Source organism: Fringilla coelebs (assembly GCF_963513975.1).
Source record: "Fringilla coelebs genome assembly, chromosome: 17".
Taxonomy (NCBI): domain Eukaryota; kingdom Metazoa; phylum Chordata; class Aves; order Passeriformes; family Fringillidae; genus Fringilla; species Fringilla coelebs.
Window position 1 is genome coordinate 1,578,955 of NC_140043.1, and position 22,103 is coordinate 1,601,057.

General features: G+C 50.3%; 1 protein-coding gene across 1 annotated transcript in view; it reads right to left on the reverse strand.

The window, feature by feature from the left end:
* The window catches only part of POLE (DNA polymerase epsilon, catalytic subunit), a gene marked incomplete at both ends in the record, with an annotated part of 33,095 nt that overhangs the window by 7,915 nt on the left and 3,077 nt on the right, over positions 1 to 22,103 (reverse strand). The window contains 27 exons of the mRNA XM_084217424.1: positions 1,415 to 1,555; positions 1,883 to 2,026; positions 3,151 to 3,360; positions 3,683 to 3,901; positions 3,989 to 4,111; positions 4,188 to 4,268; positions 4,452 to 4,554; positions 4,813 to 5,027; positions 7,157 to 7,352; positions 9,301 to 9,458; positions 9,943 to 10,087; positions 10,757 to 10,849; positions 11,214 to 11,362; positions 12,132 to 12,277; positions 12,615 to 12,761; positions 12,837 to 12,939; positions 13,730 to 13,858; positions 14,536 to 14,643; positions 15,346 to 15,558; positions 16,306 to 16,419; positions 17,031 to 17,163; positions 17,910 to 18,029; positions 18,667 to 18,752; positions 19,023 to 19,133; positions 19,532 to 19,639; positions 19,888 to 19,968; positions 20,254 to 20,395. Coding sequence (XP_084073550.1) covers positions 1,415 to 1,555; positions 1,883 to 2,026; positions 3,151 to 3,360; positions 3,683 to 3,901; positions 3,989 to 4,111; positions 4,188 to 4,268; positions 4,452 to 4,554; positions 4,813 to 5,027; positions 7,157 to 7,352; positions 9,301 to 9,458; positions 9,943 to 10,087; positions 10,757 to 10,849; positions 11,214 to 11,362; positions 12,132 to 12,277; positions 12,615 to 12,761; positions 12,837 to 12,939; positions 13,730 to 13,858; positions 14,536 to 14,643; positions 15,346 to 15,558; positions 16,306 to 16,419; positions 17,031 to 17,163; positions 17,910 to 18,029; positions 18,667 to 18,752; positions 19,023 to 19,133; positions 19,532 to 19,639; positions 19,888 to 19,968; positions 20,254 to 20,395 — 3,718 coding nt within the window. The remainder of the gene's footprint in view (positions 1 to 1,414; positions 1,556 to 1,882; positions 2,027 to 3,150; positions 3,361 to 3,682; positions 3,902 to 3,988; positions 4,112 to 4,187; positions 4,269 to 4,451; positions 4,555 to 4,812; positions 5,028 to 7,156; positions 7,353 to 9,300; positions 9,459 to 9,942; positions 10,088 to 10,756; positions 10,850 to 11,213; positions 11,363 to 12,131; positions 12,278 to 12,614; positions 12,762 to 12,836; positions 12,940 to 13,729; positions 13,859 to 14,535; positions 14,644 to 15,345; positions 15,559 to 16,305; positions 16,420 to 17,030; positions 17,164 to 17,909; positions 18,030 to 18,666; positions 18,753 to 19,022; positions 19,134 to 19,531; positions 19,640 to 19,887; positions 19,969 to 20,253; positions 20,396 to 22,103) is intronic.

The window sequence follows — 22,103 nt, forward strand, 5'->3', positions numbered from 1 at the left end:
TTGTGTCCACTGTTGCCCATTCTTTCTTTCCTGGGTGCCAGAGCAGAGCCTCTTCTCCACTATTCCCATCAAGCAGCTCCCCTGCGCCTCTTCTGGGCTGCACAGTCCAATTCACTCAACCTGCCCTCAGATGACAGATGCTGCTACCCCATGACTATCTGAATCCCTTCATATCTTTAAAACTTCTCCACGCCCTTTGTTTTATTTCAGCTGCACATTTTAATTTCCTCTAAACTTCTTGGTTTTTCCTCTTCCCACTTATTAAACTCTACTTGAGTGGAGAAGACTCAGGTTTTTCTAGAGGAAGGTCTATAGATATAAAGAATTTGGGTATAAGCCAGTCACTTCAGACAAGTAATCTGAAGTATGTTTTGGGTGCTGCTTACTTGACCTCAGGAGGGTTTGGTGGGGACCATTTTCAATTGATGATGGCATATATGGTTCAACCTTTTACATCACCACAGGATTTCACAGCCTCCACGTAATCATTAAGAGTTGTGCCTTGCCTTGAGAGACCCTTCTTCAAATTTTTCAAAAGTAGAAACTTAGGGTGAATAAAAAAGTTTTCTTTAACTATGTCCCACTGGAATGCTTCATAGGTTATACCAGTAACTTGAGTAGCAAGTCTCCCAACTCTGCAATGATCTTTTTACCCTTGCAGCCTCCTGCACCTCAGAAAGCATTTCATGGCCAGTGGCACCTCTGCTCATAGCAAAGCTTGTCCTACTCAGGACTTTTCATCCACAATAATCCTAGAGTGCATTTCAGTATCAAATTCACCAGCCTTTATGCTTTCTTTAACTCCACTCTTACAATGGTGTGGTCTATTCTGCCACTTCCATACAGGCTTTTCACTACAATATCTTCTTTGTTAAATTCCTGTCACCAGGTTTTGATCTGCTGGACAAACCAGTATCCTCACTGGAAGCAGGCATTCCAGGTTCCCACCTTCATTCTCAGCATTGGCAAATTGAATTTCAGCCTCATTGCTTTCTACAGAATTTCATTTAGGTTGTTCTTGCTCTTCCTGAACTTTCAAGTTATATGCTGTTTTTTTATCAAAAGCTTTACAACCTTGGTTTAGAGGACATGGCACTCAGATCTATGTATCACTCCACATATGTTGGGTTTTTCACCAGCTTTACTCCAGATGTCCCTTCTCTTTCCTGGTTACAATACCAGCAGGTTGGCTCAGGATTAGTTTAGAGGAAGCTCTCAATTTCTTTCCCCAAAGTCCCAGTCTCAACACACTGTAACCCATGTGCTGATAGCCAGCACTTCTGTCCATATGAGCATAATTCCCAGTTTCCTGGACAATGTCCAGGGTCAGGGATTTTTGGTGTCTCACCACTGGAACTCAAACTAACAAGCTACTGCTCAGCAACCCTTAAAGACGAGCACCTGAAAGAGTTACCTGTGTCTCATACACTCCCTCAATGTCTGGAGCAGAGAGGTCTGCATTGATTTCGTTGATGTGCTCTTGGTACATGTCTTCAGGAACAGAGTATTCATACAAGTTGTAAACTAAGTTTGAGCGGGGCAGGATTCTGTTTACCTGCCAAGGTAAGGGACAGGATAATTGGGACACATCCCACCACATGGCACCACTGCCAGGAGCCAGACTCTGAGCCAGGCCAGCTCCTGGTGCCCTCTCCTAAGGAAATCAGTGGCTATGCTCATGCACATTACAAATTCCTTCAACAGAGAACTTCATTTCCAGGCAGGCAGGGATTAGCAGAGGGACTAGGGCCTGGATGAGGGATATCCATGGGGCAGGAGGTGTTGTGTGGCAGATGCTTGTAACTCCTGCTTACAGGGGAGGTGAAGTGCCTTATCTCAGTGCAAGCAGCTGTTTCCCCTTCCAGAAGGGGCAGGTCCTCACCTTCCTGTAGGCTGTTCCCTCCTCAGGCTTTGGGATGCGCTGGTTGACATAGAAGACACGGGGGATGCTCAGCTTGATGCAGTGCAGGTCACTCCCTATCACCGCCCACAGACGGAACAGCCCAGGCTGGCTGGTCTCAGCAATCTGCAGGACATGGGGCATGAGGTCAGTGTTAGCAGGAGATCCAACATGCCATCAGTACTTACATCTACACTGCAGAGCGCTCTGAGAATCTATATGATCAGTTGGTGGCTAAAACCAAAGTGGGGGCTTAGAGAGTCATCACTTTCCCTGTGTCCTGCTACTGTCCCAGGGCACCATGAAGAAAACTGCCTCAGGCTGGCCAACCAGCTCCAGGGTCACTTTGAAGTCCTGGACCTGCAGCTCTGATACATTTCTGGAGGATGAAGTGGGTGACAGGGGCTGAGCTTAGGTGGCCACACATAACAAAGGTTTATAAAAACACCTGGATGACACCACTCCACCTCTTCATTTGTACATTGTCTGCTTCTAGGCACCACTGGAATCCTGTGTCCAATGCTGGCTTCCTTAACACAGGACAGAGACATAAGGAGTAGAGTGAAGGGCCACAAGGAGGAAGAAGGGATTGGAGCATCTTTCATATCAGAGCAGACTGGCAGAACTGGGACTGTCCATCTCAGAGCAGAAAAAGCTCAGAGGGATCTCATCCACATATATATACCCAATGGGAAGTGCAGAGAGGACAGAACCTGACTCTTCCCAGTGGTGCCCAGTGGCAGGACCAGACATCATGGGCACAAAGCAGAATGCAGGAGGGTTCCTCTGCATGTCAGAAACTTCTTCCCTAGAAAGTGAACCTGGTCCAGGTTGCCTATGGATGGAAGTGATGCTCTCCATCCTTGGAGATATCCCAGGATATGCTCCTGGAATCCCAGTTCTGGGGGGACCTGACTGAGGAGGATGTGGGACCAGAGGGACACAAAAGCTGCCCCAGCCTCAGCTGATGTTTTTGCTGTTCTGTGACTGCGCAGTGCTGCCTGTGGGCTGAACTAGAGCTGCCCCACCAGCAGATCTACCCACGCATCTGAGTCACCAAGAATGACTCTGTAGACACCTGTTTCCATCCAGATGTGTGTGAGTCTGAGGCTCTGCAGCCCCTCCTGGGCTCCCCAGGGCTAACACTTACATGGGGTAGGTCAGGGCTCCCGAACTTCACCGTTTGACCACAGAGTGTAAACGTGAGGCTTGTGCCCCAGGCTGCTCTGTGGCAAGTCCCCTCCCAGTACCTGCACGACCTGCCAGGGCAAGTCCAGGATGCTGCGCGCTGTCCGGCGCAGGTAACTGCTCAGCCCTTTGGAGAGGGCATCGCGGACCACTCCTCCACCTGCCACTACCCCACCATCTTCCAGCCGCCGCCTCTTCCTCCGCTCCTGCCGCTGCCGAGCCTGCAGCTCCCACTTCTTCTGGTGGAAGCGCAGCCAGACCAGACGCTCCTCCTGAGTGGGGTGACCATAAGCACGAAATCAGCAAAAGCGTCCCAGCCCCACAACATCACACCATACAGCCTAGCCCTCCATCCCCCAGTCTCACATCATGTTCCTGCCCTAGCTGTGAAGCCACCAGCCGCCCCTTTTCTCTATCAGTGATTGCTTTTCTGTCTCCTGGTTGTATTTCTCCTTGTATCCCAGAACCATGTGTGTGCAGAATGTGGGTTCACAGAGGGCAGCTGTGAAACCCACAGCTTGCTCCTGGAAGCACCTAAGATTGAATGGATGAGTATAGTCCTGGGGCATCCCCTGCACAATCAGCTTCACCTACCTTGGTGGTGCCAAGGGATGGAGGTGGGCCCAGGATCTCCCGCCAGGACTGGGACAGCTCCAGGTCCTGGGACGGCTCTTGGCTTTCCTCTGCTGCAGGGACGCGTTTCCGTTTATTTGCAATGGGAACCAGCGGCAGATGGATCTTGACAGCCCCAAAGTCCTCTATGTCACTGACCTGTGAGCTGGGTGTCCCCTCCACAGGTGGGTTGGCAAGAATCTGAGAGTGCAAGGAGAGCAGGAGGATGTGGGCTGCAAGAGAAAAGCCCCACTGGCACTGCCAGCACCTTTCCCTCCCCCTCTTTACCTGTTTCTTGCCTTTTGAAACAAAAAGCTCACTGATTTTTTTCTGTTTGTACAAATCATTCTTCTCCAGGAGCTTCTTCTGAAGCCAGTCTGGGTGTCGGACCCGTGGCACTGGGTTCTTTACCTGCAGAATAGCTCCAAATCACACCGAGTCCCCTGCAGAAATCCTTCCTCCTGTCCACCCCCCCACTGCCCCGTACCTGCTGCAGGGCTGCAGGAATGGTGATGATTTTTTGGATGGTGCTGCCCAGTCTCTCGATGTAGTAGTCCCAGTCCAGGATCTGGGAAGAGGGCAGAGCTTGGCCAAGCAGAAGGGCCCCCAGACACAAGATCAAACATCCCAGTAGCACCCTCACCCCAGCCCCCTGCTTTGTGAGCACAGGAAGCCACTGCCCAGGTTGTGCCTCCAACAGGACGAGCCCATGTCCCAGATGAGGTGGCACCCGCAGGGCTGCCTCACTCACCGCACGGATGTTGAAGTCCTGCAGCGAGGGGCTCTTCAGCCATTTCCGGAGGTAGTGCTTGCGCACACTGGGCTCGGCTTGGAAGATGGCAAGGGGGATGGCCCTGGGGAAGGCAGGGAATCAATGTCCCAGCACCCCACAGTCTACTCTCCCAGCTTGTGGAGATCCTCCAGGCTTCTCCTAAACTCCTGCGAGGCCACTGGGCTGACCAGTGTTACCCAGGCCCTGCTCATGGCCTAGGCCAGATTCAGGTGATCACCCGGCCATGTGTTCCAGCTCTCTCTCCCTTCTTGCTGCCTGCCCATCCCCTCTTGGTTTCTCCCACACTGCCAGAAGCCCTGGCCCCTCCAGGTGGGGTTACCTCTCGGTGACAGGAGATCCTTCTGGTTTCTTGGAAATGATGAAGCGGCAGCTCAGCCCTGCATCCTTCACCATCTGGTCCCCCAAAAACTCTGCCAGGCGCTTGGCAGTGCTGATGGAGGTGGACTTCTGCTCCCCGTAGTCCTCAAGTTTGCGTGACATGGACCGGTTCTCTGAGATGAGCTCAAACAGTTCTGAATCAGGCATGTTGGCAGCCTGAAGGCCAGGGAAAAGCCCAAAGTTAGCAAGAACTAATGATCAAACTTTGCTGCTGTTAGAAAGAGGGAGCACCACACACAGCTGATGTGTCTCTTTACTGGGAGCCTGGGAATTGCTTCCTGGTGCAGCTGCCAGTGGGATCTATAGAAAAGAGGCGTGTGGGTTTCAGACTGGCATCAGTTCGTGCCACAGACTGGCGAAGCTGTGTCATAGCTGGGCTGTGGCAGTACAGCTTTGTGTTGTGCACACAAAGTTAGGCTCACCAAGAATTTATAGTAAAACAGCATCACAAAACGAAGAACTGTAGAGGATCAGAACTAAACGTGTTTTGCCTCAAACATTCTGAGTATTGCTACAGGAAAGGTGTGATTGGAGAAGAGGGTCTCACGGAGGTGTGGAAGTGCTGTTCTGAGCCAATTCCCTGCTACGCCTTAAGACTCAGGCTTAGTCTCCTCTCCAACACACATCCAGAAGAAGGGCTTGCTGTGCATGAAAGGGAGCAGAGAGGAGAAAAAGAAGAAAGGGGACCTTTCTCTTCTCCTTTGTCTCATTGTTTGCCCCAGCTCTTGACCATCCATATGGCACGACCAAAGCAAGACCAACACAGATCTAAGGACTGGTGATATTGTTTTCTTCCCTTGCTTTGCCTGAACAAAGCAGGGCCATCATATTCTACTTCATACTTAGTATTGAACCCTGTTGTGGGAGTGGGGAGCTTGTGTAAAGGTGTGTTGTGGCTGGTTAGCCAGCACCTTTGTGTGATGGTGCGTTGCAGCTTGTTAGCCAGTACCCTTGAATACTGGTGGTCTATTGTGGCTTGTGAGGAGCTTGTGGTAGGAGTTGAGAGCTTATTGAAGTGTTCCATACAAAATTAAGGACTTGTTTGCTTCCACTCTTGTGGAAATCTATTGTAAGAATTGGCTTGTTGACTTAACACCTTTAGAGTTTATGCAGTGGGCTGGTTGCTGAAGTTACAGTGACTCTACAATAAAACATTAAGAGTTCCTGACACGTGACCAGTGTCTTTGCTCAACCTGATGAGAATTTATGATGAACATCATGCCCCTGGACCAGCAGTTAGACTCTTGCTCCTTCCCACCCCCTTATCTCATAGAATCACAGAATCATTTGGGTTGAAAAGCCCTCTAATATCACCAAGTCAAACCATTCCCCCAGCAGTACCAAAGCCACCACTAACCCATGTATCCAAGTGTCACATCCACACAGCTAATACATGCCTCCAGGGATAGGGATTCCACCACTGCCATGGGCAGCCTGTGCCAGAGCTGGACAATCCTTTTGGAGATGAAATTTTCTCTATTACTCAACCTAAACCTCCCCTGCTGTAATTTGAGGCTGTTTCCTCTAATCCTGTCACTTGTTCCCTGGGAGAAGTGCCCAACTCCCAGGCGGGGAATTGTACATGGATTGTGGAAGTTGTACATCCCACGTGGTTCCGCCCTATTTGTCAGAGAGTTGTAGAGTAAGAATGTCTCCCCTGAATCTCCTCTCCTCCAGGCTGAGCCCCCACAACTGCTCCTCATTAGACTTGCATTCCAGCCACTTCCCCAGCTCTTTTTCCTTCTCTGGACATGATCCAGCCCCTCAATGTCTTTCTTGTCATGAGGGGTTCACAGTGCCTCACCAGTGTCCAGCACAGGGGGTGGTCACTGCCCTGGTCCTGTTTGCCACGCTACGGCTAGTACAGGCCAGGTGCCACTGCCCTTCTTGTCTACCTGGGCATGTGTTTAGTCACTGTTGATCAGTACCCCCAGATCCTTTCCTGTCAGGTGCCTTTCCAGACCCTCTGCCCCCAGCACGGAGCATGCCACAGGGTTGTTGTGACCCCTGTGCAGGACCTGGCACTTGACCTTGTTGAACCTCACACCACTGGGTTTGGCACATGGATCCAGCCTGTCCAGTTCCCTCTGTAGGGCTTCCTGCCTTCCAGTAGATGCACAGTCCTACAGATGACACAGCTCAGTGTCATCTGTGAAGTGACTGAGTGTTAAAGTGGCACAGGAGACTCTGTGCAAGCAAAGTCCACCCTCCCACAGTGCCCGACCAGCTTAGACACTCCTTCCCAGGCTCCACCTTGGAGTGCAGATTTGCTGAGCTGTGCCTACCTTGCTGTAGAGCACATCCAGCCAGTAATCGGCCACCTTGGCCACAGAAGCATAGACCTCCTCCAGGGTGCTGCCTTTCAGAAAGGCTTCGAAAACAGATGACTGGAATATCTTCACCAGCTGCAGTTCTCCCCGGCGTTTCACCTCAAACCCCTTCAGCTCAGCCAGGGACCCGTCCTCATTGAACACAGCGTACCTAGGAGAGAGTGTGAATAAACCTGGCCTACACCAAGGGACACATCCTCAGGGTGCCACCGGTGTCCCTCCTGCCAGGGTGCTTCTCCCCATCCCTTTGTGCCACCATCCAGCATATTCAAAGGAGCCACAGCTGCACCTGGATAATCTCAAGTATCTTCAGCTTCTCTAGCAACCATTTTACCTTGGTCTGGAAAAGGACCTCAGCTCTTGCTCCAGATCATCCACACTGACTCATCAAACCAAAGGGGAAGTGATCTTTAAGATTATCTATTCCCATGCCCCTGCCATGGGCAGAGATACCTTCCACTGGGCCAGGCAGTTCCAAGCCCTGTCCAGCCTGGCCTGGAACACTGTGGAGCTGCCAAAGCTTCTCTGAGCACCCTCTACCAGTGTCACACCACCCTCACAGACAAGAATTCCTTCCCAATATCTCATCTAACCCTGCTCTCGGCAGTGGGAAGCCATTCCCCCTTGTCCTGTCCCTATCAGCCCTCGTCCAGAGTCCCCCTGCAGCTCTCTCAGAGCCTCTTTAGGCCCTGTGAGGGGCTGTGAGCTCTCCCTGCAGCCTTCTCTTCCCCATGTAAACACCCCTAGCTTTCCCAGCCTGGCTCCAGAGCAGAGGGGCTCCAGCCCTTGGAGCATCTCCATGGCCTCCTCTGGATTCAATCCAGCAGCTCCATGATTTCTTGTGCTGAGTATGCCAAACCTTGATGCAGCACTGAGGGTGAGGAGTGACCTTAATTGTTGTGTAAGTAAGGGTAGGAGATGAGAGCCCAAGTGGGGAAATGAAGATATTAGGAAGAGATTTAGAAAGAAGGAAACTGGCAACTCCAATGCTGGCAGAGGGCTGAGAGAAAACTGGATGCAGCCATGACACACCTAAGGGAACATTCTTCCCTCTTGTCTTTTCTTTTATTGCATTGTTTTGCCTTTTACAGCCCTGAAAATTACCTGTATGTCTCAAAAAACCCCCAAACCACCATTGTGGGAATAACCAGTGAGAAGAGGGGACACTCAAACCTGATTGGCCAGTCCTTCTCCCACCTACCCACATTCCCAACAGCACAGCCTTTCCTTCCTCCACCGACCACGGTGCCTGCAGCCACCTCCAGGCTGTTGTGCTTGGAGAGTAACCAGGAAATAAATGCCCTTTCTTAGATCCCTAAACTATAGGAATCCAGAGCCCCTGAGGGGAGTTGTACAAGCACGGCCCACTCAGTGCTGAGCAACACTTTGACTCCTGCAGAAGGGTCTGAATGCCTGGAGAGGGGCACTGGCAGGGAATGTGCGGAAGGAACCTTGTCCTGTCAGGGATTAAGCACAAAAAAATGTTCAGAATTGTGAGGACAGAGGGTGCTGGGGACAGCAAGAGCATGTTTTGGAGTCAGACCCAAGTCTGTGGGTTGCCACCCAAAATAATGGATGTTACTGCTCTAGCTCACATTTTTGGTTAGGAGGTGGTCTTTGAGCAATCAGTGAGGTTTGGGTACAACTATCCTATAATGTGACAGTAATGGCAGAACCAGTCCTACTTACAGATGGAGAGGGAAGGGGAAATACATAGGAGAAGTGTTACTGGAAGTCTGTGAACTCTTGAAAAATAGGAAGGCAGGAACTGCTGAGTTTAAACAGATTACATTGAATACAAGCAGTATTAGAAATCCTCAGAAGGAAAGTCAGTGTTCTCCTGCACACCTCAGCGCCAAGCAGGCAGACGTCTGGTCACTAGGCTGGAGAAATGTCATTTTGCTGTTATCTGCTAAAATTTACTGCCATAGTAGCTGAGTAGAATGATCTGATGTAAGGAACTTGTCATTTAAAGCCAGTGAGTTAAATGCTGCTGGCTCTGGCGGCAAGGACCAACATGCCCCAAGGCAGAAAGGAAACGACATCCTCAGTCTTTCAACTCAGGGGAAGAGACAATATTCCAAGCTTTGAAATCTCACCTTTTCTTCAGCTTCTTGCCCTCCTCTTTGGAGGCTGGAAGGATCATGGCCAGGTATGGACCATCCACTTCAAAAAAGATGCTGTTCTCTGAGCGCGTGACGTAGGTCAGTGAGGCTGGATCCTGCAGCTCCTGGTACTGGTCATTTGTGAAGCCTTCCTGTGGCACAGCCCCAGGAGAACAGTTTCAATCTACAGCTGTCTGGTCACACCAGTAAATGCCCCTGGGACACACCCTGCCCAAAGGGACACCTGAGCACCCCTCTGGGAGCTACAGCACAATTTAGGACTCAAAAGTCAAAGCACCTTTCCTGCCTGTTGAGAAGAAAAAGACTTTGGACCCTAAAATTATATTTTCTTCTCTTGTAAAGCCTGGAGTAAGCAGAGGATAGGTTTAGACCTTGCACTAGACTCCCTACCAGCACAAGTAAGCACGTACCTAACCTGGCCTCTTACAGAACCCCCTCTCTGATGGAGGATATTGAGCCTCTTTCTCCACTCAGATGCTCTCCAGGGCCATCACACCCCCAACATCTCACCCACTACATAGGGAGTGGAGATGGAAGAGGGGCTCTCCCAGCTCATCAGCTCTCCATCTCCTTTTCCCAGGCTGCAGAGCTGGCCTGGACAGGTGCCAGACTCACCTTCACCAGGATGTTCAGCATGGCACCTGGGTAAGAGATGGTTACTTTTGGCTTCTTGATATTGGTTGACTTGATGACAAAGTTCTCTGGGAAGCTGTTGGGAAGGACACACCAAATCCCATCGGTATCCAGTTCTAGAGGTCTCCTAGGGAAGAAAGGAAGGAAAGAAGGAAGGCAGGCCACTGTTAGGAGCAGAGTGGATGAGAGGTGAGGATCAGTTCTGTGTCCCCCACTAAGGAGCAGCCTGTTGGATCCACTCTGTTCCCTTCTGCAAAGCAAACCCTCAAATACCACAGCAGTGTCAGGAATCTGAATGCTCATAGAATCAGAGAATCACAGATCACTTGAGGTTGGAAGGGACCTTAAAGCTCATCACATTCCAACAACTCTGTGTCATGGGCAGGGACAACTATCCCTAGACCAGTTACTCCAAGCCCTGTCCAACCTGGCATTGAAACACTTCCAGGGATCCAGGGACAGCCACAGCTTCTCCGGGCAAGTTGTGCAGAGAATTTCTTCTGAATATTCCATCTAACCCTGCCCTCTGGCAGAGGGAAGCCACTCCCTCTTGTCCCACCACTCCTGACTGTTGCCCAAAATCTGTCTGCATCTTTCTTGGAATCTCTTTAAGCACTTAAAGGAGCTCTAAGGTTTCCCTGGAGCCTTCTCTTCTCCAGGATGAAAACTCCCAGCTTTCTCAGCCCTTCTTCGTCACAGGAAATGTGTTCCATCTGTCTGAAATCTCGAGTGTTTAACATGCTCCCACATCTGTCCTAGATGCAGATGGACCTTCTTCAGCTCAGCACACACTCACCCAATCTGCTCAATCAGCTCTCTGGCCTGGGTGATGATATTTGCCCCCGTGAAGCAGACAATGCCAGCCATTTCCATGGAGTACCAGCGAGCTCTGTGAGCAGAGGAGTCACAGTTAAAACAATGACATACCCCCTGCAAAACCCAGCTATGGAGGGGCAGGAGGATCTCTAGGGGAAGAAGGGCAAGAAACACAACACTGGGCATTGTTCTCCTATGAAATTCTCTACTTATCATGCTCCAGAAAATATGAAACCCCACTTACTGACAAGATTTCAATCATTTAATGTCTGGTAAGAGTCTCCAGGATGAGAAGCAGTGGGTAGAGGCAAGAGAAGAGTGTTACAGGCAGAACCTACTCTCATCTTGGTGCTTCAGGAAGTAACTACCTCAGCAGGACAATCCTGGTTTCCAAGGGTCCTCTCTAGAGGATCCTGGATGGCTTAGGGGAGACTTACCCTTTCCGCATGACATATCCATAGAAGGAGTTGAGGATGCACTTGTGGGCCAGCTGAAGGGAGTCATAGAGGATCTCCATGTTCTTGCAGCGTTTCACTTCAGAGGCATCTCCTGTCTCCACTGCTGCAGACAGCTTCTTCTTCCACACCTGCATGCCAAGGGCAGAATCAGGACAATTCTACATATCACTGCTGGTGGCACCCAACTGGTTTCCACTCAGTCCCAGTACAGCATTGCAGCTCTACAGGAATATCTTTGCCAAAGATCAGCATCACGAGTCAAACATCCCATTTTCTTTTGCAGCACAGGAAGGGTTAGCCAGAGGCACTTTGTCAGTTGTCAGATGAGAATTGCAGAAGTCATTGGTCAGAATTCAAGCAGCACCAGCTGTGCTGCACCATATGTGTGCAGGGAAGAACTCAATACACTGCTGATGCAATCCATCATACCCAGTTAACAACAGAACCACCAGTGTAGGAAAAGCCCCTCTGTCAGCCCTGGGAATCAGGGCAAAAGAGGCAGCAGGGAGGAACTGCAAAGCAACAAGTTCTTTAACTCTGCCAGACGTAGACCCCCTGGGCCTCCTAGAATAGTTTGGGGTGGAAGGCACCTTAAAGCTCATCTCATCCCACCCCCAGCCTTGGGCAGGAACACCTTTTTACTAGACCAGGTTGCTTTAAGTCCCATCTAACCCAACTGGCTTTGGACACTTGGAGAGATGGGCCAGCCACAGCTTCTCTGGTCAACCTCTGCCAGCACCTTACCTCCCTCACAGGGAAGACTTTCTTCCCAATAACTAAGACAACTCTGCCCTCTATCAGTGGGAAGCCAACAGAGTAATCCTTTGAGGTTTTCAGCAAAGCCCAAGAGGTCCCCAGGCTTGGCAAGACAATTTGACCAGCACCCAAGCTTGGTACCTTGTGCAGCCCCTTGAACTCGTATCGGCGGTCCCGGAATGCTCGCACCGTGTCCACGTAGAAAGAGTTTTCTCGTTGGCAGATGGTGGTGACTCGCTCCTCCACCTTGGTGACGTGGATCTTCTTGTATGCCTTGCGGCAGTAATCTGGTCAAGGAAGGAGACAGAGGGAGGTTGTCAGGGATGGCTGCCCTGCTACAGAGGGATGAGCAGAGTAGGGATAGGGAGGCAGCTAAGCATAAGGCATGGGCGAGTGGGGGAGAGTCCTACTGCAAAGGGAGAGGAAGATCCCAGTATGGAAAGATGCAGCACCTCTTTATGGGAGATGGAGGACTAGGGGGAAAACAAACTAATCATATGGCCCACCTACAAACCCAGCCTGACCTCACCCCACAGCCCTAGGAGGGGTCACTACTGCTGAATACTGGTCACGGTCCAGGTTATAAAACACTGCCAGGATCATGACTTTGATTCATTTTTTTACCTGCTAGGCGCTTTTTCTCATACTTGGCTTGTTCTTCCTGGGAGAGCTCGTGGAAGGCACGGGGTGGTCCATCAGGGAACAAGGGAGGGAACTTCTCTGACTCCAGCTGCTGCTGGATGCGGTGGTACTCACTGCGGCTGGCAGGCACTGCAGAGGAGGGCAGTGATCAGTCTCTCAGAGGAGAAGCAGGAATTTGGCACCATCTCTATGGGCTATACTTACTGAACTCTCCTCTCCACTGCCACGTCATCCGGCGCTGACAGTTGGCACCTGGCTTGTTGAAGTCACAAGCAGCACATGTGGCCTCATCCACCATGGCAGAGGGCTGGATGCAGTAACAGAAACACAGGTGTTAGAGGGGAGAGGTCCCCAAATGATAACTCATGCTAGAACAGGTGCTGAGTGGCAGGAAAGCACAGGTGTGAACATCAGAGATAGTGAGATCCCCTTTCCAGAGCCTTTCAGGAGCACAAGCTCCTCAAAACACCAGCTGGGTTTCTGGGAAGAGTTCTAGCTAAAGCTGCAGCTGAGTCTCTGAAGACCTAGCCACCAAGAGGACAATAGAGGGAGGGAAGGGGCTGGAGCACAACAAGTCTGGTGAGGAGCAGCTGAGGAAGCTGGGGGCTCAGCCTGGAGAAAAGTAGGCTCAGGGAGGACAGTCTTGTTCCTACAACTCCCTCACAGGAGGGTAGAGCCAGGTTTCAGGCCCTGCTCCCAGGAAAAAAGTGAGGAAACAGCCTCAAGTTGTGCCAGAAGATGTTTAGGTTGGATATTAGGGAAAAATCCTTCACTAAAAGGGTGATCAGACATCGGCACAGGCTGCTCAGAGTGGCATTCTCCTGAAAGTATTTAAAAGCCACTTGGGGACATGGGTTAGTGGTGGCTTTGGCAATGCTGGCAGAGTGGTAGGACTCAATGGTCTTAGAGGGATTTTCCAACCAAAATAATTCCATGATTCTACAATTCCATGGCAGCTTGACCAAATGTCACACCCAGCCTCATCTGCTTCCCCTACCCTGCGCAGAAAGTTCAGCCCTTGCTTTTAAGGGGATCCAGAGGGATCATCAAGGTCATCTGGAAGTCAGATTAGGAGAGACAAGACTGATATTACCCACCTGCAACCTGTTGGTCAGAATGATGTTGGGGTACATGGCCCCCACATCCAGATGATAGATAAGAGGACACTCAATTCTGTTGGGAACATCCTTCAGGGAATTCAGCTTGGCCTTGATTTCATCACAAACCTGCAATGAGATAAAGAGAAGTGAAACTAGGCCAGGAAGGAGTTAATGAATCAAATACTTTTTGAATTTGGTTCTTCCTCACAGGCACACTTGCCACAGGCTCTGGGGATAGATTTAAAGGACCAAAGGAGCAGATCAAGGTCTCCTTGACCACTGGTGCTTTATGTTTTGATTTTGATGTCCAGGATAAGCTATTCCATAGGAATACCTGGGAAGTGGAAGCAGCTGCTTCCTTAATATGACTTGATCGAGGACATTTCAGTGCAAATATGTTAATGGAGACAACAGCAAAGACCAGAGTCCCCAGTCTAGTGCTGCCCTCCAAGAAACCCCAGACTTGGATTTGGAGAGGGGCAACCTGCACTTTTGTAGCTGGTAAGAAGTGGGGAACAAGAGCAACAAGAGCATTTGGGATATCTGAGGGGGTCTGCCTTCTCCCTAAATTCCTTCCCAGCTCTCTCAGAGCTTTGCTCCTGGTTGAACCCATGAAGGGAAAAGCAGGAGCTGCATTCTTCAGATGGGGCAGAGACCTTGATTTCCAGGCTGGGCTGTAGGACTCAGCCTGTAGATGGGCTTCTTAAATCTTTCTTTGTAGAACATAAACCAAACCCAAACAAGCCTTTTAGAGCTGCAGTCCCAGTTTCCTGCCCAACTCAGCCATGGTACAGGTGCTGTACCTCCTGGAAGTTGGTGACCTGATCCAAGGGAAGACCCTCCTCTTCCTCGATGGCGTGCTGCAGGGTCTTCTCCACATGCTGCACCAGGAAGTCGAAGGCAGCAGGATTCTACAGGGACATGGATATGGCAGTGAGGCCATAGGCAGCTGTCCCTGGCTGCAGGCCAGCAGCTTCTGCCCCATATCCCTGTCCCTGCTTCGCTTGGGGAGCCCTAAGCTGTGAGGGACACGTTGAGGCACTGGGGGAGGTGATGAAGGTAGCAAAAACAGGTAAAAAGCCCTCAGGAAGGGTTCAAAAGCAGTTCAGTTTGAGAGAGGACAGGACCCCAAGTGACAGAGGCCTAACTTCCAAGAAACACTGGCTGAAAAACAAACCCAAAAGCCTACTTCACTACCATCCCCTGCTGTCAACAAGCTCTGGATTGCTTGCTCTCCCACTGAAGCACAGAAGGCCATTTAGAGATCTCTTCCCACCCTGTCCCAGCCCAGCTTCAGGTAACAAGAGTCTCCTGGAGGTTGCCAAGCATTGGAATGGGCTCTTAAGGTCAGTGGTGAAATCACTATCCCTGAAAGTGTTCAAAAGACATGCAGATGTGGCACTTGGGGACAGTGATGGCCTCCTTGGCAGTGTTGGGTTAACAGTTGGACTTGGCAGCATTAAAGGGCTTTTCCAACCTTACTGATTTCTGTGATTCTAGATGCTGCCCTAGAAGCCCAACAGGGATACACTGGAGATGCCAACAACAGTGGAAACGCTATCCCTCCCCACCAACTACTCCATGAGGACAGGGGCTGGCTGCTGGCCCATTACCATTTTGAAGCGGCAGGGAATGTCGCTGCGGAAGACCCCAGATTCCAGTGCTTCCACGTGGCCTCCCACATAGGTCTCTGAATCCAGCACATGTCCATCTTCTGTGAGCTTGTTGAATTCCTGCTCCTGCTTGTTGGGGAAGATGATGTTGGCATGGTAGGCCTGAACCATCAGCAGTGCCTCGCACAGTGTCCCAGATCCTTTTCTTAACACCTGCACATGAGAAACCAAATCTAGATTCAAATTCAAAAATAGTAGATTTAAATATCAGGACGAACTTCTTCCCTGTGAGTGTGGTGAGGCACTGGACTGGCACAGGTTTCCCAGAGAAGCTGTGGCTGCCCCATCCCTGGAAGTGTCCAAGGCCAGGCTGGACAGGGCTTGGAGCAATCTGGCCTAGTAGAAGGTGTCCCTGCCCTTGACAGGAGGGTGGATGAGATCATCTTTAATATCCCTTCCAACCCAAACCAGTCTGTGATTCTGTAGAAGTGCTTTCCCAGCACTGGCAAGATTGGACTGTCACACAACAAGCTGGACAGCTCCAGCTGGTGACACATTTGCAGCACCACTCCATCAAGTGCCTTTGTCAGCTCAACCAGGTGGGAACAGACAGACATCTTCTACATGCTTGACAGCTTCATCATCCTCCCTACAGCTGACAACAGCCGAGTTGAACAAGATCACTGACAGGTGAACTTGGATAAGCATGGAGCATCAGCCTAGCTTTCTAGCTCCAGCCCTACAATGCCAAAAGTCAGGTGTCTTCTTATAGAAACCTGTCTCCAAACATCCCACAGCTGTAGGAGGAAGGAGCAGCCTCTAAATCCACCCTCCCTTCCTCCCTGCCACACATGCAGAGTAGCTAGGCAGTGGGAATCAGATCTGTGGCCAGAGCATCCCTGCAGAGTGGGAATCATGGTACTTCACCCAGAAAAGAGATCATTTTGGGAAAGCATTCACCTCATCAGGCTCCATGGGAATGATGGTACACAAGGCGAAAATGAAGGGATGCACGTACTTCATATACATGTAGTAAGTAGCAACGGCATCGGACACTGAGTAGGTGGCCAGGGTCTGTCAAGGAACAAGAGAAGGAAATGAATTCCAATCCCATGTGAGAGTGGTTCAATGACAATGATCTTTCATTGCTTCCTGCTGGACATTCTCCTATTAGCAAGAAGAAAGAAAAGGCGTATTTCTTCATAGCCTAGGTTGTAAAGAATAATGTGTTTGCTTCTGAGGCCATCCTGCTTTAGCTCTAATCAAACAGCAGCATATCAGCTCTAACTTAGAAGGAAGAGGGAAGATGAACTGAAGGCACAGAATCCACCCAGTTTGGGTGTCAGGAAGCTGCTACAGGGCTCAGCAGAACCTCCTGCCTCAGACACCTGGAGCACTAACCCTCTCCTATTCCCCCAGCAGGTCTCAGTTCTTTGTGGTGTTTCTGATTTCAGTGGTGCTTTTCACCCCACACTAATGTAAATAAATACAGAGAATGCACAGTACAATGCCAGGGTCAGAATCACTTCAGGGGAATCCTGTTCCTTCTCCCTGTGAGCTCTAAGGCATGGGAAATCTGGGGAGACCGATTCAGTTAATTTCCCAAAATCCACTTGAACTTACAGACTCAGTTATAGTGCAGCTGCTCAAGGCTTGTTTTCCCATAGAGCACAGGGAGAGAATACCTGAGGCTCCTCCGTGGCCATCCGGCACATCTCCTCAGGGTCCAGCTCCACTGGATCGTAACCCAGTTTTGCTTTAGCTGCTGCTTTCAGGTTGTGACTTCCCACTGGGAGGTAACTGTCTCTCTTCACCCACCTGGACAGAATCAGGAAAACATCAGTTTGTGCAGAAAAACAAGACCTGACCTTCAAAACAGGGTCAAGATTGTGAAGGGGACCTTGACTACCATGGAGATCTCTAACCAAGGACAGTCCAGCATCCAAGAAGGGTGGATGCAGCTGGACAAAGCTGTCTAACTTTAGCTAGCCCAACCAGAGCAACCCCCACTGTCCATCTCCCCACCACTGCTCATAATTTCCACATTCCAGTTCCCTCAGTGGCTCTAAGATAAAAATTTCACCGCTGAAGAAGACCCCATCTGCAAGAACATCCAGCTGTGCTCCAGAGCCCAGACTCTCCAGGGGGAAAAACTAACATAAAACCCTACAGTTCTGTCTCTTCCATGTGTCCTTTCCTCTTCCCTATATGTCAGGAGGCTGATGGGTGAGGCTATAGTCCCTTTCCCTGCTCCAATGGCCAAATCTTAACCCACTCCCTCTCCCTTTCTCTCTCCTCCCAAATCAGCAATCAAACATCCAAGGCTACAGGGTAAGAGAAGTCTGGGAACCCTTCAGGGAAAGACTTGGCAGCTCCTTTGGAATGCAGCACACCAAGGGGAAGAAGACAACACAGGAATGCATTATTACACAGCTGAAGAAGGTGACACACAAAGCTTCCAACAGACAGAACATGAGAACAGTATTCAAATACAACCATAGGTATTTTATCTGAACTGAAGAGATAAAGACTCAGCTATGTGGTGGAGGGGCAGCATTCAGTACCTCAGACAGTCCATGTGGATGCACTGGGATGCTTTGTACTCTCCCTGGCTGTCCTTCTGAAACCCAATTTCCTGATACATATTAATTCCATGAGCTGCTGCTCTTGCTTCCACAAAGGGCCTGAGGAAAGAGGCAGCATGAAGAGAAGGAGCAGAACAGCCATTTTCCTGCATCTCTAACAATGGTTCCATAATTGCTTTATTACAAACTACCTAATGATTTTTTCTTGTGATTTATCTCTTTATAGACTTCCTGGTAGAACTTGAAACAACCTGGTCTAGTGGAAGGTGTGCCTAGTCATGGCAGTGGGGTTGGAACAAGATGATTTTTAAAGTCTCTTCCAACCCACACCATTTTGTGGTTGAAAATGCAAACCTGCTTGCTTGTATCCCGTATCTGAAGGCAGAGATGTGTAGTCCCTCTCCTCCCACTTCCCCAGGCTCATCTGCACACTTCTTCCAATACCCTTCAGTCTCTTTTGACCCACTCCCTCCTCTCCCATGACTGACTTCATCCATATGCTGACATTCCCACATTGCCAAGGGTTTAAAAGCAGCTCAAGCAAGTGGATGGGGCTCTTCAGAAAGTCCTACTGCCAAGCCAACGACCACAGAGGTGCAGGACATGGCTGCCCCACATGTGGCCACAAGACCTCCCCACACTGTCTGAGCTATGGAAGGATGTTGAGGATGGGACCTGACCTTGCCCTCTAGCTCAGGTGACACCTTGCCAGTTAAGTCATCATTCCTGATCTTACCAGTCAAAGAAGTCTCCATTGTATGTGACAATGATGGTGGGTTTTGTCTCCTGGACATGTTCAAACCATCTCCGGATTAAATGAGCCTGGGATGAAACAGAAAAGAAGTGTAATTTAAGGAACTTACTCTCCTCCACAGGGAGGTGGTGGATGCCACACAGTCTGTTCCACCCTTCCTATTTCCTCTGCACCTAGCCCAAAACTGATCTCTCTCATGCTTATTCCCAAGAAACAAAAGCACAAACAGCCCTGTTGGACTTACTGGGTTCCCCAGGGAGGCAATCTGCCAGGGAATAAGCTCTCTGGCCAAGAAAAGCTCCAGGCAGGTAAAACTCTGCAGAACAGAATGGACTTACCTCATCTGGTTCATTAAAGACGCAAAATGGACCCTCATACTCCGGCTTGGGAGTAAACTCAAAGTCTTCAATGTTCTCTGAGACAATCTCCCTGTTTGTGATCAGGTAGCCCTGAGGAGGTGACAAGGAGGCAGTTAGGAGGACTGAAGTCACAGACAACTCAAAAATGCTGCCTAAACAATAGGATGCTCTTCTCTTAAAAGCCAGAGCTTCTGTCAAGGGGGAACAACATTTTGGGAGTCATCCATTGAAGCGTCGTTGACTATCAGAAAAGGAGGCCATGTAGAGACAACACAGGACACCAGTGTTGTCTTCTGTCCTGCAGAGAAGCACCAACAACCTGGGCTGGGTTCCATGAAACATCACCCAGACATCAATGCCATTCCCACAGCCACACATCACGCAGCTGGCAGCATGGCAAGCCTGGAGACAGCAGGATTAGAGGGAAATGCTGGGCTGCTTCACGGCTTTGCTGCCCAAGCCTGAAGGAAACCATCCTGGTATCTTACCTGCCCATCAATCATGTAGGAGATCATCATGATCTGGTCTGTGTCTGCATCAGGAAACTTCAAAGGGAGTTTGGTTGTTTCAATATCAAAGGCAAGAACAACAGGATCCTGGGCAGGACCAAATCCATTAGAAAACATTTCAGAGCTGACTGAAAGGGTGTTTCCTATAAAACCCAGTGTTGGTCCAGTAAGTGAACCAGAACATCCCCTTTAATCATTTTAGTGCTTTATCAACCCAAAAATCACTACCCAAGCCAAGTGTTTCCCCTGCCACTATGGTTTTTTACTGGCAGCACATCAGACACCAGTTTGTTGGGGCAGAACATCTGCACAAAGAACACCTGCCCAGTGCTCACCGGCCTCTCCACAAGGTCATCTCGGCGGGTGATTTCAGGTGGGTAGGTGTTGCCCCGGTATCGCACGTTGTACCAGTGAGCCTGTGGAGAGATGAGGGTGGGTAGTGCCTTATGGCAGGGCCACATCCCCATGTCACTCCATCCAGCTGCTGGGGATGGAACTGTGGCAATCACAGGCAGCCCAGAAGAAAAGTTCGAACTATTGCCATGCATTAATCAGGTAGCTTTTCTGTGTGCCATCAAACATGAAGCCCAGCAGAACAGAACTGAGCTCTAGACATGACTGTCACCAATACCTTTCTAAAGGTGTTGGAGAGAAAAAACTTTTCTGCACTTCAGGAGTGTGACTGGGAAAGCAAAGCTCACCACATGGATCTTCAGGTCGATGGAAAGACGGACATGGTAAGGCACATCATACTCCCGCATATCCACGATGTTGTCCATCTGGTTAGCAATTTTTTTTGAGGGTCCTTCCTCAGTTGTGCTTAGACTGCCCCCCCTCAGAGCACTGCAAGAGCAGAAGGAAGCAGCTGCCTTACCCATGTGGCACACAGAATCACTGGGTTGGAAGAGACCTTAAGAATCAAACCCAGCACAAACTCCTCAACTATGCCCTGGCACTGAGTGTCACATCCAATCTTTTTTTAAACACATGCAGGGATGGTGACTCCAGCACCTCCGTGAGCAGATGATTATAGTACTTTCTCACTCTTCCAGTAAAAAACCTTTTCCTAACATCCAACCTAAATTTCCCTTGAGACTGTGTCCTCTCGTTCTGTCAGTTGTAGCCTGAAGAAAGAGATCAACCCCCACCTGACTACAACCACCTTTCAGGAAGCTGTAGGGAGTGCTAAGGTCACCTGAGTCTCTTTTCTCCAGGCTGAACAATCCCAGCTCCCTCAGTTGTTCCTCACAGGGTTTGTATTCCAAGCCCCTCACCAGCCTCATTGCCTCCTCTGGAAGTGCTCCAGCGTCTCAACGTCCTTCCCAAACTGAGGGGCCAGAACTGGGCACAGCACTCCAGGTGCAGCCTCACCAGTGCCGAGCACAGGGGCAGAATGACATCCCTGGTTCTGCTGGCCACACCATTCCTGGCACAGGCCAGGAGCCATTGGCCCTTTTGGCCACCAGGGCACACTGCTGGCTCAGGTCCAGCTGGCTGTCACCAGCACCCCCAGGTCCCTTTGTGCCTGGGCACTGTCCAGCCACACCGTCCAGCCTATAACACTGCAGGGGGTTATTGTGGCCAAAACGCAGGATTGGGCACTTGGATTTATTAAACTTCATCTTATTGGATTCTGCCCATCTCTCCAACCATTCCAGGTCTCCCTGCAGAGCCCTCCTACCTTCCAACAGATGGACACACACTCCCAGCTTAGTGTCATCTGCAGATTTACCAATGAAAGACTCAATTCCCTCATCCACGTTGTCAATAAAAATATTGAACAGAACTGGCCCCAGCACAGAGCCCTGAGAGACAACCCTGGTGCCTGGCTGCCAGCTGGATGCAGCACTGTTCACCAGCACTCTGGGCTGGCCATCCAGCCAGTTCTGAGCCCAGCACAGAGTGCTCCTGTCCAAGCTGTGGACGGCAGATTTTTCAGGAGTGTGCTGTGGGAGACAGTGCCAAAGGCCTTGCTGGAGTCCAAATAGGCACATCCACAGCCTTTCCCTCATCCACCAGGAGGGTCACCAGGTCATAAAAGGAGACCAGGTTGGTCAAACACGACCCAACCCTCCTGAACCCCTGCTGGCTGGCTCTGATAGCCTGGCCATCCTGTAAGTGCTGTGCGATGACACTCAATATAAACTGTTCCATTACCCAGGTACCAAGGTCAGACTGACTGGCCTATAATCACCAGGATCCTCCTTCCCACCCTGCTTGTGAATGGGCCTCACAGTCATCTGGAACCTCACCAGCGAGCCAGGACTGCTGGTAAATGATGGAGAGCAGCTTCACCAGCTCATTTGCCAGCTTCTCATCACCCTGGGGTGGATCCCATCTGGGCCCACAGATTTATGAACATCCAAGTGGCTCAGCAGTGCTCTGACAGCCTCCTCCTGGATAACAGGGGGATCATTCTGCTCCCTGACACCATCTACCAGCCCAGGAGGACAGCTGTCCTGAGGACAAGCCATCTCCTCACTAAAGATTGAGGCAAAGAAGGCTTTAAAGACCTTTGCCTTCTCCCAATCGGCAGTCACTAAATTCCCTC